The following is a 16,111-nucleotide window of genomic DNA, read 5'->3' on the forward strand; positions in this document are numbered from 1 at the left end:
CATCATGAGTCATCAGGGAATTTCACATCTGTCAGGACAGTAGAACAAAAAAGATGAACAGTATTAAGAGCAAGCACTAGCAAGTATATGGAGAAATTGGAATTGACATACAATGTTACTGGGCATGTAAAATGGTACGGTCACTTAAGAAAACAGTCTGGTTATTCCTCGAAACATTACACACAGAGTCACCATAAAATTCAGCAACTCTACTCCAAGGCATACGCCCATAAGGAACAAACACCTGTGTCCACAAAAAAACCTACACGCAAATATTCATAACAGCATTATTCATAATAACTTAAAAGAGGGAACAATCTAAATGTCCATCAGCTGATAAATAGATAAACAAAATGTGCTATATCCATACAAGAGAATACTGTTAAACAATTTTTTAAAATTAAGTACAATATGAATGTCACAACCTCACTGAACTTTGAAAACACTGTTAACTGGAAAGAGCCAAATACAAAAAGCCACACACTGTGCAAATTCACTTATATGAAATGTCCAAAACAGAGAAATCTTCACAAACATAAAGTGGATTAGTGGTAGTCAGTGGCTGCAAGGAGTGGGGAATGGGCAGAAACGACTAAGGAGCACAGACTTTCCTTCTGGAGTGAGGAAATGAGAAAATTAGACATTGATGACGCTGAACAATTCTTCAAATATACAAAAAAAAAAAGACTTTAAAAAACTGAATTTTATACTAGATGAAGTAGAACTCAATAAAGTTATTATTTTAAAAAAACTCTGAAAGAGGTTATCTTTTGCCAGTCAAATGCAACCAATATTCCTGAGGATGTACTATATACCAAGCATTCCTCTAGCAATCAAATTTACTGTGAAAAAGCATACAACTTCTTTCCTTCTGGTCTTTATTTTCTAACAGTAAACACCAGAATAAGTCTAAACACAACAGTCTGCTCCATCCTGAGAAGTGGCTGGACTAGAACTGTGCCATCCACAATTAAGTTAAGAAGGCAACATGGGTTGGAAAGCTTAAAACTGTGTGTGCTTTTGACCAAGTTTTATTACTAAAACTTTTTCCTAACCAGTTCAGTTCAGTTGCTCAGTGATGTCCAACTCTCTGAGACACCATGGACTGCAGCACACCAGGCTTGCCCGTGTAGCACCAACTCCGGAGTTTGTTCAAAATAGTATCCATTGAGTCAGTGATGTCATCCAACCATCTCATCCTCTGTCTGCCCATTCTCCTCCTGCCTTCAAACTTTCTAAGCATCAGGGTCTTTTCTAATGAGTCAGTTCTTCGCATCAGGTGGCCAAATTGTTGGAGCTTCAGCTTCAGCATCAGTCCTTCCAGTGAATATTCAGGATTGATTTCCTTTAGGATTGACTGGTTTGATCTCCTTGCTGTCCAAGGGACTCTCAGAGACTTATCTGCAACACCACAGTTAAAAAGCATCAATTCATTGGCACTCAGCCTTCAATATGGTCCAAATCTCACATCTATACATGACTACTAGAAAAATCACAGCTGTGACTAGACAGACCTTTGTCAGCAAAGGGATGTCTCTGCCTTTTTTTTTTTTTTTTTTTTTTGATGTCTCTGCTTTTTAATATGCTGTCTAGGTTTGTCATAGCTTTTCTTCCAAAGAGCAAGTGTCTTTTAATTTCATGGCTGCAGTCATCATTTGCAGTGATTTTGGAGTCCAAGAAAATAAAGTCTGTCACTGTTTCCATTGTTTCCCATCTATTTGCCATGAACTGATGGGACCAGAGGCCATGATCTTGAATTTCTGAATGTTGAGTTTTAAGCCAGCTTTTCCACTCTCCTCTTTCATTTTCATCAAGAGGCTCTTTAGTTCCTCTTTGCTTTCTGCCATAAGGGTGGTGTCATCTGCATATCTGAGGTTATTGATATTTCTCCCAGCAATCTTGATTCCAGCTTGTGCTTCATCCAGCCCAGCATTTCACATGATGTACTGCATATATAATAGTTAAATAAGCAGGGTAACAATATACAGCCTTGACATACTCCTTTCCCAATTTGGAACCAGTCCATTGTTCCATGTCGGATCTCACTGTTGCCTCTTTTTATTTTTTAATTGAAGGATAAATGCTTTACAGAATTTTGTTGTTTTCTATTAACTGTTGCTTCTTGACCTGCATACAGATTCCTCAGGAGGCAGGTAAGGTGGTCTGATATTCCCATCTCTTTAAGAATTTTTCACAGTTTGTTGTGATCCACATAGACAAAGGCTTTAGGTAGTGAATGAAGCACAAGTAGATATTTTCCTGGAACGTCTTGCTTTTTCTATGATCCAACCAATGTTGGCAACTTCATCTCTGGTTCCTCTGCCTTTTCTAAATCCAGATTGAACATCTGAAAGTTCTCAGTTCATGCACTGTTGAATACTACCTTGGAGAATTTTGAGCATTACTTTACTAGCGTGTGAGATAAGTGTAACTGTGTGGGAGTTTGAACATTCTTTGACATTGCCTTCTATGGGAATGAAATGAAAAGTGACCTTTTCCAGTCCTGTGGCCACTGCTGAGTTTTTCAAATTTGTTGGCATATTGAGTCAACAGATCATCATTTAAGATTTGAAATAGCCTAGCTGAAATTCCATCACTTCCACTAGCTCTGTCCTAGTGATGCTTCCTAAGGCCCACTTGACTTCACATTCCAGGATGTCTGGCTCTAGGTGAGTGATCACACCATCATGATTATCTGGGTCATTAAGATCTTTTTTGTATAGTTCTTCTGTGTATTCTTGCCACCTCTTCTTAATATCTTCTGCTTCTGTTAGGTCCATACTGTTTCTGTCCTTTATTGTGCCCATCTTTGCAGGCAATGTTCCCTTGGTATTTCTGATTTTCTTGGAGATCTCTAGTCTTTCCCATTCTATTGTTTTCCTTTTTTTTTTTTTTTTTGCATTGATCAGTTAGAAAGGCCTTCTTATCTCTCCTTGCTATTCTTTGGAACTCTGCATTCAGATGGGTGTATCTTTCCTTTTCTCCTTTGCTTCTCTTCTTTTCTCAGCTATTTGTAAGGCCTCCACAGACAACCATTTTGCCTTTTTGCATTTCTTTTCCTTGGGGATGGTTTTGTTCACCACTCCTGTACAATGTTATGAACCTCCATCCATAGTTCTTCAAGGACTCTGTCTATCAGATCTAATCCTTTGAATCTATTTGTCACTTTCACTGTATAATCATAAGGGATTTGATTTAGATCATATCTGAATGATATAGTGGTTTTCCCTACTTTTTCAATTTAAGTCTGAATTTTGCAATAAGGAGTTCATGATCTGAGCCAGTCAGCTCCCAGTCTTGTTTTTGCTGACTGTATAGAGCTTCTCCATCTTCAGCTGCAAAGAATATAATCAATCTGATTTCAGTATTGACCATCTGGTGATGTCCATGTGTAGAGTCATCTCTTGTGTTGTTGGTATGACTACTATGTTCTCTTGGTAAAACTCTGTTAGCCTTTGCCCTGCTTCATTTTGTACTCCAAGGCCAAACTTGCCTGTTACTCCAGGTATCTCTTGACTTCCTACTTTTGCATTCCAATCCTCTATGATGAAAAGGACATCTTTTTTTGGTGTTAGTTCTAGAAGGTCTTGTAGGTCTTCATAGAATCATTCAACTTCAGCTTCTTCAGCATTAGTGGTTGGGGCATAGACTTGGATTACTGTGATGTTGAATGATTTGCCTTGGAAATGAACAGAGATCATTCTGTCGTTTTTGAGACTGCACCCAAGTACTGCATTTTGGACTCTTGTTGACTATGAGGGCTACTCCATTTCTTCTAAGGGATTCTTGCCCACAGTAGTAGATATAATGGTCATCTGAATTAAATTCGCCCATTCTGGTCCATTTTAGTTCACTGATTCCTAAAATGTCGATGTTCATTCTTGCCATCTCCTGCTTGACCACTTCCAATTTACCTTGATTCATGGACCTAACATTCCAGATTCCTATGCAATATTGTTCTTTTACAGCATCAGACTTTACTTCCATCACCAGTCACATCCACAACTGGGTGTTGTTTTTGCTTTGGCTCCATCTTTTCATTCTTTCTGGAGTTATTTCTCTATTCTTCTCCAGTAGCAGACTGGATACGTACTGACCTGGGAAGTTCATCTTTCACTGTCATACTTTGTTGCCTTTTCATACTGTTCATGGGGTTCTCAAGGCAGGAATACTGCTGAAGTAGTTTCCTATTCCCTTCTCCAGTGGACCATGGTTTGTCAGCACTCTCCATCATGACCTGTCCATCTTGGGTGGCCCTAGACAGCATGGCTCTTAGTTTCATTGAGTTAGACAAGTCTGTGATCCATGTGATCAGTTTGGTTAGTTTTCTGCAATTGTGGTTTTCATTCTGTCTGCCCTCTGATGGGTAAGGATAAGAGGCTTTTGGAAGCTTCCTGATGGGAGGGGCTGGCTGTCTAGCTCTGATTGGTGGGGCCATCAGTAGATCTTTAATCCATTTTTCTGTTGATGGGTGGGGCTGTGTTCCTTCCCTGTAGTTTGGCATGGGTAATGCCAAACAGTAATGGCAGCCTCCCTTAAAAGGAATCATGCCAGTATGCTGCAGCTCCGAGGACTGTTGTATTCAGTGAGCCTCACCCCGTGGCAGGACTGTCATAGGCAAGTCTGGCTCAGTCTCTGGTGGGGACACTGCTCCTTTCTCCTGGGTCCTGATGCACAAGATTTTGTTTGTGCACTCTGCAAGAGCCTGTTTTCCCAGTCCTGTAATCCTGGAAGTTCTATAATCAAATCCCCTGGCCTCCAAAGTCAAATTCCTTCGCATCCTCAGTCCCTTTGCTGGAATCCCAGGTTGGGAAATCTGTTGTGGGCCCTTGAATTTTTGTAACATGGTGCAAGAACTTCTTTGGAATAATTGTTCTCCAGTTCATGGGTCGTCTACTCAGTGGCTCCATGATGAGCCTAATGGCAACCTGCTCCAAGAGGACTTAGGCTACACGCCGTGCCTCCCAGGTCTGCTGCAGCCAGAGCCCCTGTTCCCACGGCAGGCCACTATTGACCCACGCCTCCACAAGAGACACTCCAACAATCAAAGGCAGGTCTGGCTGAGTCTCTGTGGGGTCCCTGGGTCCTGGTGTGCACAAAGTTTTGTTTGAGCCCTCCAAGTATGTCTGGCTGGTACTGGGTTTGATTCTAAATGCAACTTCGCCCTTCCTACCATCCTGCTGGGCCTTCCTTCTCCTTTGCCCTTGGATGTGGAGTATCTCTTTTTGGTGGGATGCAACAGTCTCCTGTCAAAGGTGGTTCAGCAGTGACTTGCAATTTTGGAGTTCTTGCAGAAGATGAACACACATCCTTCTACTCTGCCATCATTACCATCTTTTTCCTAATTATTATTCTTACAACCAATAACTTATAATCTTTAAGAATGTAATTAAAAATTATTTATAGTAATGTTGTTGTTCAGTTGCTAAGTCATATCCAACTCTTTGCAACCCATGGACTGCAGCATACCACGCTTCCCTGTCCATCACTATTTCCCAGAGTGTGTTCAAATTCATGTCCGCTGAGTTGGTGATGCCATCAACCATCTCATCCTCTGCCACTCCCTTCTCCTTCTGCCTTCAATCTTTTCCAGCATAGGAATGTTTCCCAATGAGTTGCCTCTTCACATCTGGTAACCGAACTACTGGAGCTTCAATTTCAGCATCAGGGCTTCCAATTAATATTCAAAGTTGATTTACTTTAGGACTAACTAGCTTGATCTCCCTGCAGTGCAAGGGACTCTTCAGATTCTTCTCCAATACCACAATTCAAAAGCATCACTTTGGTGTTCAGCCTTCTTTATGATCCAACTCTCGTATCTGTACATAACTACAGGAAAAAACCATAGCTTTGACTAGACAGACCTTTGTCAGCAAAGTGATGTTTCTGCTTTTTAATATGCTGTCTAGGTTTGTCATAGCTTTCCTTCCAAGGAGCAAGTGTCACTGGTTGCAGTCATTGTTCGCAGTGACTCTGGAATCCAAGAAAAGAAGAATCTGTCACTGCTTCCACTCCTTCCCCATCTGTTTGCTGTGATGTGATGGGACTGGATGCCATGATCTTTGAAGGCTGAGTTTCAAGACAGCTTTTTCACTCTGATCTTTTACCCTCATCAAGAGGATCTGTAGTTCCTCTTCGCTCTCTGCCATTAAAGTGGTATTATCTGCTTATTTGAAGTTGTTGATATTTCTCCCGGCAAACATGATTCCAGCTTGCGCTTCATCCAGCCCAGCATTTTGCATGATGTACTCTGCATATAAGTTAAATAAGCAGGGTGACAATATACAGCCTTGATGTTACTCCTTTCCAGTTTGGAACCAGTCCATTGTTCCTAACTGTTGCTTCTTGATAAAGGTTCTTGATAACCTTTTGCATAAAGGTTTCTGAGGAGACAGGTAAGGTGGTCTGGTATTCCCATCTCTTTAAGAATTTTCCAGTTTGTTGTGATCCATACAAAGGCTTTCTCATAGTCAATGAAATAGAAGCAGATTTGATGGGGGAAGCGGGGGTAGATTTCCTTGCTTTTTCTGTGATTCAGTCAATGTTGGCAATTTGCTGTCTGGTTCCTCTGTCTTTTCTAAACCCAGCTAGTGCATCTGGAAGTTCTCAATTCACATGCTGTTGAAGCCTAGCTTGAAGAATTTTGAGCATAACTGTACTAGCATGTGAAATGAGCACAACCATACGGTAGTTTGAACATTCTTTGGCACTGCCCTTCTTTGGAAATAGAATTAATATTTATAGTAGTAAAAATATCTAAAACCTAAATGGTCAATGATAAGAAATTGTTTTTAAAAAAGGAAACATTAGTCCTTTTCCTTATGACAGACTTCCCCAAAGCCAACAGAACAAATGGACATAACAGAAGGGTATTCAATATAGATGATATGGCAACCTGATGAATGAAAAAGATACAAGCCACCAAGACCAATTCTAGCATTATAATTACTACTGTTAGTAAATATTTGCATTTTTGAAAGCCTGGAAGACTATACACAAAAAAATATTAACAATGATTATTCCCACCTGATGAGGTTTTTTTTGTTTATGCCTTTCTGTAGCTTCAAAGTATTTTTGTCCTAAAACAAATGGCCTTTTGGCTATTTTTTTATGAACCTTAACAATTATCCAGGGATCACAACCTGTATACTCTATAGCCTCTCTTCCCCTCCCAAGGCTCCACTCCCCAGCAGAAAGCACAAAATAAACATATGCTTACTAAATTAACAGGCTCTAAGAACACTGCTTAAGTCTAGTCCACATATCACAGCTCCCATCAGGTGAGTTGTTACACTGAGCCACAGGAGACTCAGGAAGAGAAGGAAGCAGTCTAGAATCAACAAACTGCCACTCACTAGTCATGACACCTTAGCACCACTGTTAACTTCTGTGGTACTTCTGTGTCCATGCCTGTAAAATGAAATTTTAAGACAACTTTTTCTACTCGTGGAAAAAATTCACATTTTCTGACAATACAAGAAAAATTTAAACAGAAAAATTTTCTCTGCCCTATGGCCTTTCTCTCCTTGCTGTGCATGGTGTAGTCACATTAGTAAAGCTGAAATCACTCAGTCGTGTCCAACTCTTTGCGACCCCATGGACTGTAGCTTACCAGGCTCCTCTGTCCATGGGATTTTCTAGGCAAGTGTACTGGAGTGGATTGCCACTTCCTTCTCCAGGGGATTTTCTCACCCAGGAATCGAACCTGGCATTGCAGGCAGACACTTGACCGTCTGAGCCACCAGGGAAGCCCCCGTGTATTCACATTATGCATGGACTAAACCTACTCATCAGCAGATAGGCCTGCTCAACCAAAGAGAAATATTCTACCAGGATCAACAAGTAATGCCTTAAAAGAAAACCCTCCTTGATTTTGTAAGAGGCCATGAGGAGGCTTAGATCAGGACTGTGTAAACTGTCAATAATATTATTTAATGTACAACCTTCTATCTCAAAAAACTTATATTAACTGTGCCTTGACTTGTAATAGGCTCAATAGTTCTCAGAAATTTCTGAGATGCTGTTCCTGGGGTATAATCCTATATTTGGCCTGAATAAAATTTTCTATCCCTTTTTTAGATCCACTGGTTTTTTTTGTCGACATCAACATGGCTGACAAAGTTAAAAAAGAAAATGAAAGTAAAGTACACAGCATAGCATCAGAAGGAGAAAAGGTACACAATGCATCATATTTGCTACTAACATCATTACATGTTTGATTGCTTCTAATTTTTTTCAATTGAATCAAAGTAGGTATATTTCCAAAACATTTTTAATACACTCACATCATCCAATTTTATCAGTGTAAGTTTTTAAATTGAAAACTATTATGACAACGAAAGCAACAAAAGTGGCTACGAATGACAAATATGCATGTGCAAATACAAATTAACACCCCACCCTACTCCCAGAATAGCTATAGTCTTTAAAAAAGACTGACATGCCTCATGTTAATGAGGTCAAGAATGGGCTATAACTCTCATACTGGCTGCTTAAATGTGCAATAAATGCCACCATTACATTGGGAAATTGTACACACTCACCCTAGGATCCAGCAAAATCGAATTCAGAGTATTTACCCAAAAGAAAAAACAAGTGTTCACTAAAGGACTTGTACACAGCATGATCACAGCAGCTTTAAGAATCAAAAATCATCAAATGTCTACCAACAGGAGAATGGATACATCAACAGTGCCATAATCACACAAGAAGCACTTCTCAATAGCAAAAATTAATAATACAACCAACATATTTGAAGCTAAAATTCACTATCAAGGCAAAATAAAGCTAACACAAATCAGTACATACTGTATGATATCATTTATGTGAAAATCAAGAGTGGCAAAAAGAACTTTTTTCATTTTTGCTTATTTACTGATTTGGTGTTGGCTGCGCTGGCCTTCGTTGCTACCACGTGCTGTCTCCAGTTGCCACAAGCAGGAGCTACTCTCCAGCTGCAGTGTGTGGGCTTCTAAGCGCAGCGGCTTCTCTCGTTACGGAGCGCCAGCTTTCGCAGTTACGCCACTCTGGGCTCAGCAGCTGGGGTGCCCAGGTTTAGTTATTCCTCTGCACGTGGAATCTTCCTGGACTAGGGACTGAACCCATGTCCCCTGCATTGGCAGGCAGATTCTTAACCACCGGAAGCCCCTTAACCAAGGAAGTCCCCCAAACTGGCTAACGTCATCTGAGAGAGGCAGGAAGGTAGGCCAACTTCACACACAAAGGGGCACAAAGGCCCTTTCCGGGATGATGGCAATAATTTGTGCTATGATTGGGTACCTGTCAATTCACTTATTAATAAATAGACACAAAGTGGGTATATTTTATCATACTTAATAACTCAGTTCTTGTAAACTACTAAAAAAGTTTTAGTTACAGAAATATTTGGATGTTACTAAAAGTCTTATGTTTCAAAGTTTTTTTAATTCTGGCAAAGCTTCAATCTCAGCTCACTGGTAAGTAAAATCGCCTCCATCAGCTTACACACACACGTGCACACACACACATTCCTAGGACCATACCTGGATTTCTGCAGTGATGGCTGCATTTAAGGCTGATTCTAAGCCTCCATCAGCCATTAAGCTGCCCACGAGAAGATCAATCATGAATCGACGACCTGGACTTACGTTAACTTCATTACCTGAAACTGGAAAAGGGCAAGTGTTTTCCCCAGTGTGAGGTAAGCACCATCCCCTCCGAGCATCCTCCTGTGCCAGCCCCACCCCCAGCCCTGCTCCTGGCCCAAGCCCACCTGCACAGGGGAGGAGGGCAGAGAGTGCCCGTGCCCGCTCCTCAGCCGTGGGCAGCAGCACGGACCACCCGCTCTGCAACACAGCCTGGGCGGCCGCCTGCACAGTGCTCAACACGCCCGCGCTGCTGGCCAGGGCCACCACGGTCTGCTTCAGGCTGCTGAGGAGGCCGCTGCCCAGACCTAAACCAAGGAATTCTGGGTCAACCTGGTGACTAATGGCAGCATGCAACTGAAAGGAGAAAAACAATTTTCACTTAGAAGCCCTTAAAACAAATGCTTTTCAAATTTTTATTAAAGATGAAATAATACCTCAAATTATTCAAAGAGTAAAGGAAAAACTTCCAGTATAGGTATTTTTTTTAACTAGACTAAAAAATGTTTACCCATAGTAATTGAGAATCTGAGGTAAAGTATTTCATAAGAGGAATTTTTTTAAACCTAACTATAAGTACATATACAGAAAAGCTCAATATCAACAAACTTGTTAAACCCTGTGGAAACAGCACCTCTATCGCACTCTCAACCACCGGCACCATAAAAATAAGGACTATAATACAACCAAAAAAGTATTAAAAGAGTAGATAGTCAAACTGAAGGTGTACAAGGAAATGCCTCAAGAGCCAAAGCAGGACTCACACAGACACACACACAACAGGAGCCAAGGGGTTCTGGGCTCTGAGCGCACCAAAGCCTTCTGAGACTCAACACAGCCCACTGAACAGGAGCCGCCTGTCAGGCAGCCAGGGCCTGGGGCAACATACCACGCACACAAAGCTTCGGGTACAGAGAACCCACAGGAAATCAGAGACTCAGCCTGCCTTACAAGCAGACGTGAAATCAAATTCATACCAACCATCTAGGTATGCATATCACAAGTCAAGAATTGAACACCAAAACTCATCTAGAGCCAGAAGAACTCAATGGAACCCCACAGACAAAAGTATAAAACTGCCCTCTGAGGACATGTCCAAAGCTAAGAATAAATGCTAGACATAATGTATTAAAATCACAAAACAAGGGCAAAAATCCAAAAGGTTACCAAAGGGAAAGACAAATTAGCTACAAAGAAGCAACAACTGCGCCAGTAATGATTTCTCACTGGCAACAATAAAGGTCAGAAGACAGTAGAAAATCTTTTAAGTGCTGATAAAACAACAGAGAACCTAAAAAATTAAGCCTCATTAAATTACCTAAAGAGATGTTGAAGCTAACAAAGTCTTTCAGACTCACAAACCTTAATGAAGAAACTTACTGAAGGAGATATCCAGGAGAGAGGTGATGCAAGGAACAATGGCAAAACAAACTGATTTAAAAAAAAAAAGGACTACACATCAGAGTTAAGTATGACCTCTCAAAATATTATTATAATAATTGAAGGAAAGTTTAAAAATAATTATATTTCACAAATCCTAGGAGGTATTTTCTTTCATGTCTTAACAACCCTAAAATCAGAATGTATCTTATATATTGCAATTGGGAGTGTTCTTCTATTAGCTGCACACACAAAAAAAGTCCCTGAAGTCAGTGTAACAGACTACCAAGTAATTCAAATACTAATGTAGAAAGAGACATTTAGGTTTAAGGCATCCTATAACCCCTATATTTTTCAGGAAGAGAAATACTGATTAATTTAACATGTTGGGAAATTCACAAATAGTTTAATTTTTCTGTAATATGAGTAATGTCCAGAAATCAAAATTTCAAAACTTAGGAACAACTAAAGGGATTTGAAAGGATAAAATTTGAGAAACTTAATCAAAAGATAATAAAATGATGAATAAACTTACACAAAACATCAGTAATCACAAATATAAAAGATTAAATCCACATATTGAATAAATACTCTCAAACTGAATTCTTTTTATGAATTAAGCTATATGAGTTAATTTTTTAAAAGACACGACTAAAAGACCTTGAAAGACAAAACAAAGCAATGGGAAAACATAGCATTAGGCACATGTATACCAAGTGGAACCAAGCCTAGGACCTGTACAAGCAAGGTCTTTCTCCACAGCACTGACAAAAGCAACAGTGTCACTACAAGACCACGGGAAGCAGCAGAAAGCTGTGTGGGTCCCCGACAAGGACACACCACAGGTGTTCTTGTCAATGAGTTTCCATAAAAGACTTCTGGGGAAGGGGGGTAATTTCTAAACTTCTGCTAATTCCATTTTGCACTTAAAAGTTATATTCACTTTCCTGCTTTCTGAAAGCCAAGACAAAGAGGGGAGAGAACAAAAAGGGGGACATGATGGGTCACATAGAAACCCTCACATTATAAAGGAGGAAAACTATTCTGCTCAGAAATATTGTTCTCTTGACATTAAGCCATAGGAGTTTTATTACAAAGAAAAACATGGTGATCAAAGATTTTAGTTACTGTTTTATCTTTAAAAAGGAAACAAATTTTTGTAGCTTTTTTTAATTTATTTTTTTATTGAAGGATAATTGCTTTACAGAATTTTGTTGTTTTCTGTCAAACCTCAACATGAATCAGCCATAGGTGTACATATATCCCCTCCCTCTTGAACCTCCCTCCCATCTCCCTCCCCATCCCACCCCTCTAGGTTGATACAGAGCCCCTGTTTGAGTTTCCTGAGCCATAGAGCAAATTCCCAGCAAATTTCCCCTGGCTATTTATTTTACATATGGTAATGTAAGTGTAGCTTTTCTTATACTGACATTTATCCTTAACCTCTCCTGTGAGGAAGTGGAGGTACTACAGGAGGAAGCAGAACTTCCCGAATGAAGGTCTCCTCTCAGGCCAGAGGAGAGACTGGCAACCACATCCCACTGATATCTACTGTCACACCCAGTTACTTCCTGACACACAATAACTGTAAATTCAAGACGGACTCCCTGATGAATGCCAACAAACTGAATTCAGCCATAGTAACACAATCAATATATATATTCTTACCTGCATGCAGAGACTGACTTACAGGATAACCACAAAACAATCAGACTGATTTTTTTAAGCCTCATGAACATTACACTCCATCACAATCTTACTTTAAGACACTTAAAAATTTTCAATAGTAATTCATTTAACAGGCTAAACTCCATGCCCTTTAATATGCATGAACATCATTACAAATACCTAAGACACGTATATAAAGGGGAAAAGGAAAGAAAAATCATTAATACCTGAAGTCGTAGAAGATTGAGTGTTGCCACTGTCATGCACTCTTTCTCTTGAGGCGGGGGCCAGTCAGCAGTGCCATCCATCCCCTCACTCACTTGCCGAAGTAGGAGATCTAACTGCTCAAAAGTCACTGAGCAGATGTCCACCACAAAAGGGACACGAAGGCCAATGGACCACTCAGAACAGGAAGACCAAGCAAAACTCTATGGAAGAAACACAAGAACCTAAAATGAATCTACACATTCAGTTATCAGCCTGTTCCACAAGAGATTCACCATTAGGAATGACAAAGAGGCCCTAAATTACTACTCTTTCATCCCTCTAATTGTCCCAAATACGCAAGCATTTTCAGTTATCTAATTCACATACTAACAGCTTCCAATTTCCTCTCATTTCAGTACTCCGTCTTGTTTTCAAAACTCTGTTTGCTGCAAAAATTAAGCAACTGAGTAAAACTGAATACTAAAAGCTATTCAAATAACCCCAAAGAAGTCTGGAAACAATAAACGAACAAAAAGAAGAAAGCAAACAAAAAAATTAATAAATGATAGACAAGGGTCTGAACATAAAAACAGAAAAAGAGAGATCATCAGGATACAGCAAAACAAAACCTAACTATACAGTATCTACAAGAAATTTACCTTAAATATAAAGATAAAAGGTGGCTTAGTAAAGGGATGGAAAGTGGCTTTAGGAACCTGGAATCTTAGGTTCATGCATCAAGGTAAATTGGAAGTGGTCAAGCAGGAAATGGCAAGAGTGAACACGGGCATTTTAGGAATTAGAAAACTAAAATGGATGGGAATGAGTGAATTCAATTCAGATGACCATTATATCTACTACTGTGGAAAGAATCCCTTAGAAGAAATGGAGTAGCCCTCACAGTCAACAAAAGAGTCTGAAATGCAGTACTTGGGTGCAATCTCAAAACAACAAAATGATCTCAGTTCGTTTCTAAGGCAAACCTATTCAACATAACAGTCATTCGAATCTATGCCCCAATCACTAATGCCAAAGAAGCTGAAGTTGAACAGTTCCATAAAGTTCCACAAGACCTTCTAGAACACTCCCCCCAAAAAAAAGATGTCCTTTTCATCATAGGAAATTGGAATGCAAAAGGTGGAAGTCAATAGATACCTGGAACAATAGGCAAGTTTGGCCTTGGAGTATAAAATGAAGCAGGGCAAAGGCTAACAGACTTCTGTCAAGAGAACATGCTAGTCATAGCAAACACCCTTTTTCAACAACACAAGAAATGACTCCACACATGGACATCACCAGATGGTCAATACTGAAACAAAACTGATCATATCCTTTGCACCTCACAGTGGAAAAGCTCTGTACAGTATGAAAAAACCAGACCTGGACCTGACTGTGATTCAGATCATGAGCTCCTGATTGCAAAACTCAGGCTTAAAGTGAAGAATGTAGGGAAAACGCCATTCAGGTATCACCTAAATCAAATCCGTTATGATTATACGGTAGATGTGACAAATAGCTTCAAGAGATTAGATACGGTAGGAAGAGTGCCTGAAGAACTATGGACAGAGGTTCATAATGTTGTATAGGAGGCACTGATCAAAATCATTCCAAAAGAAATGCAAGGAGGTAAAGTGCATGTGTGAGGAGTCTTTACAAATAGCTGAGGAAAGAGAAGCAAAAGTCAAAGGAGAAAGAGAAAGATATATCCAACTGAGTGCAGAGTTCTAGACAATAGGAAGGACAGATATGAAAGCATTCTTATGTGAACAACGCAAAGAAATATAGGAAAACAACAGAACAGGATAGGAAAGATTAGAGATCTCTTGAAGACATTTGGAGATAATCAAGAGAACACTTAACACAAAGATGGGCACAACAGAGGACAGGAAGCATCAGGATTACATAGAAGCAGAAGAGCTTAAGAAGAGGTGAGAACATGCAGGAGTTACAAGAAAGGCCTTAATGACCTGATAACCACGATTACGGTCACTCACCTAGAGGAGAACATCCTGAAGCTGAAGTCAAGTGGGCCTGAGGAAGCATTACCACCAACAAAGCTAGTGGAGGTGATGGAATTCTAGCTGAGCTATTTAAAATCCTAAATGATGATGCTGTTAAAGCGCTGCACTCAGTATGCCAGCAAGTTTGGAAAACTCAGCAATGGCCACAGGACTGGAAAAGGTCAGTTTTCATTCCAATCCCAAAGAAAGGAAATGCCAAAGAATGCTCAAACTACTGTACAATTGCACTCATCTCACACGCTAGCAAAGTAATGCTCAAAATTCTTCAAGCCAGGCTTCAACAGTACAGGAACCGAAAACTTCCAGATGTAGTGACTGGGTTTAGAAAAGGAAGAGGGACCAGAGATCGAACTGCCAACTTTTGTTGGATCATAGAAAAAGCAAGGGAATTCCAGAAAACATCTACTTCTGCTTCACTGACTACGCTAAACCCTTTGACTGCATGGGTCACAACATTCACAACAAACTAGAAAATTCTTAAAGAGACAGGAATATACCTGTTTCCTGAGAAACCCTTATGCAGGTCAAGAAGCAACAGTTAGAACTGGACATGGAACAATGGAGTGGTTCCAAATTTGGAAAGGAGTATGTCAAGCCTGTATACTGTCACCCTGCCTATTTAACTTATATGCAGAGTACATCATGCTAAATGTGGGCTGAATGAATCACAAGCTAGATTCAAGATTGCCAGGAGAAATATCAAGAACTTCAGATATGCAGACGATACTGCTCTAACAGTAGAAAGAGAACAGGAATTAAAGAACCTCTTGAAAAAGGTGAAAGAGAAGAGTGAAAAAGATGGCTTAAAACTCAACGTTCAAAAACCTAAGATCATGGCATCCAGTCCCATTACTTCATGGCAAAGAGATGGGGAAAAAAAAAAGAAACAGTGACAGATTTTATTTTCTTGGGCTCCAAAATCACTGGGGACAGTGACTGCAGCCATGAAATTCAAAGATGCTTGCTCCTTGGAAGAAAAGCTATGAGAAACCTAGGCAGCATATTAAAAAGCAAAGACATCACTCTGCTTCAAAGGACCATATGGTCAAAGGTATGGTTTCTCCAATAGTCATGTATGGATGACTATGGATGTATATGTATAGACATGTATAGGACGTGTTATAGCACATGTATGGTGCTATGGAAGACTCCTGAGAATCCTTGAACTGCAAGGAGATCAAACCAGTCAACCCTAAAGGACATCAGTCCTTA

The 16,111-nt window shown here is 40.0% G+C and overlaps 1 protein-coding gene across 1 annotated transcript in view; it reads right to left on the reverse strand.

The window, feature by feature from the left end:
• The window catches only part of HERC2 (HECT and RLD domain containing E3 ubiquitin protein ligase 2), a 242,558-nt gene that overhangs the window by 151,966 nt on the left and 74,481 nt on the right, over positions 1-16,111 (reverse strand). The window contains 3 exon segments of the mRNA XM_070463934.1: positions 9,522-9,646; positions 9,752-9,980; positions 12,899-13,099. Of these exon segments, the coding sequence (XP_070320035.1) occupies positions 9,522-9,646; positions 9,752-9,980; positions 12,899-13,099 (555 nt within the window).

This window comes from Odocoileus virginianus, unplaced genomic scaffold (assembly GCF_023699985.2).
Source record: "Odocoileus virginianus isolate 20LAN1187 ecotype Illinois unplaced genomic scaffold, Ovbor_1.2 Unplaced_Contig_9, whole genome shotgun sequence".
NCBI classification, from domain to species: domain Eukaryota; kingdom Metazoa; phylum Chordata; class Mammalia; order Artiodactyla; family Cervidae; genus Odocoileus; species Odocoileus virginianus.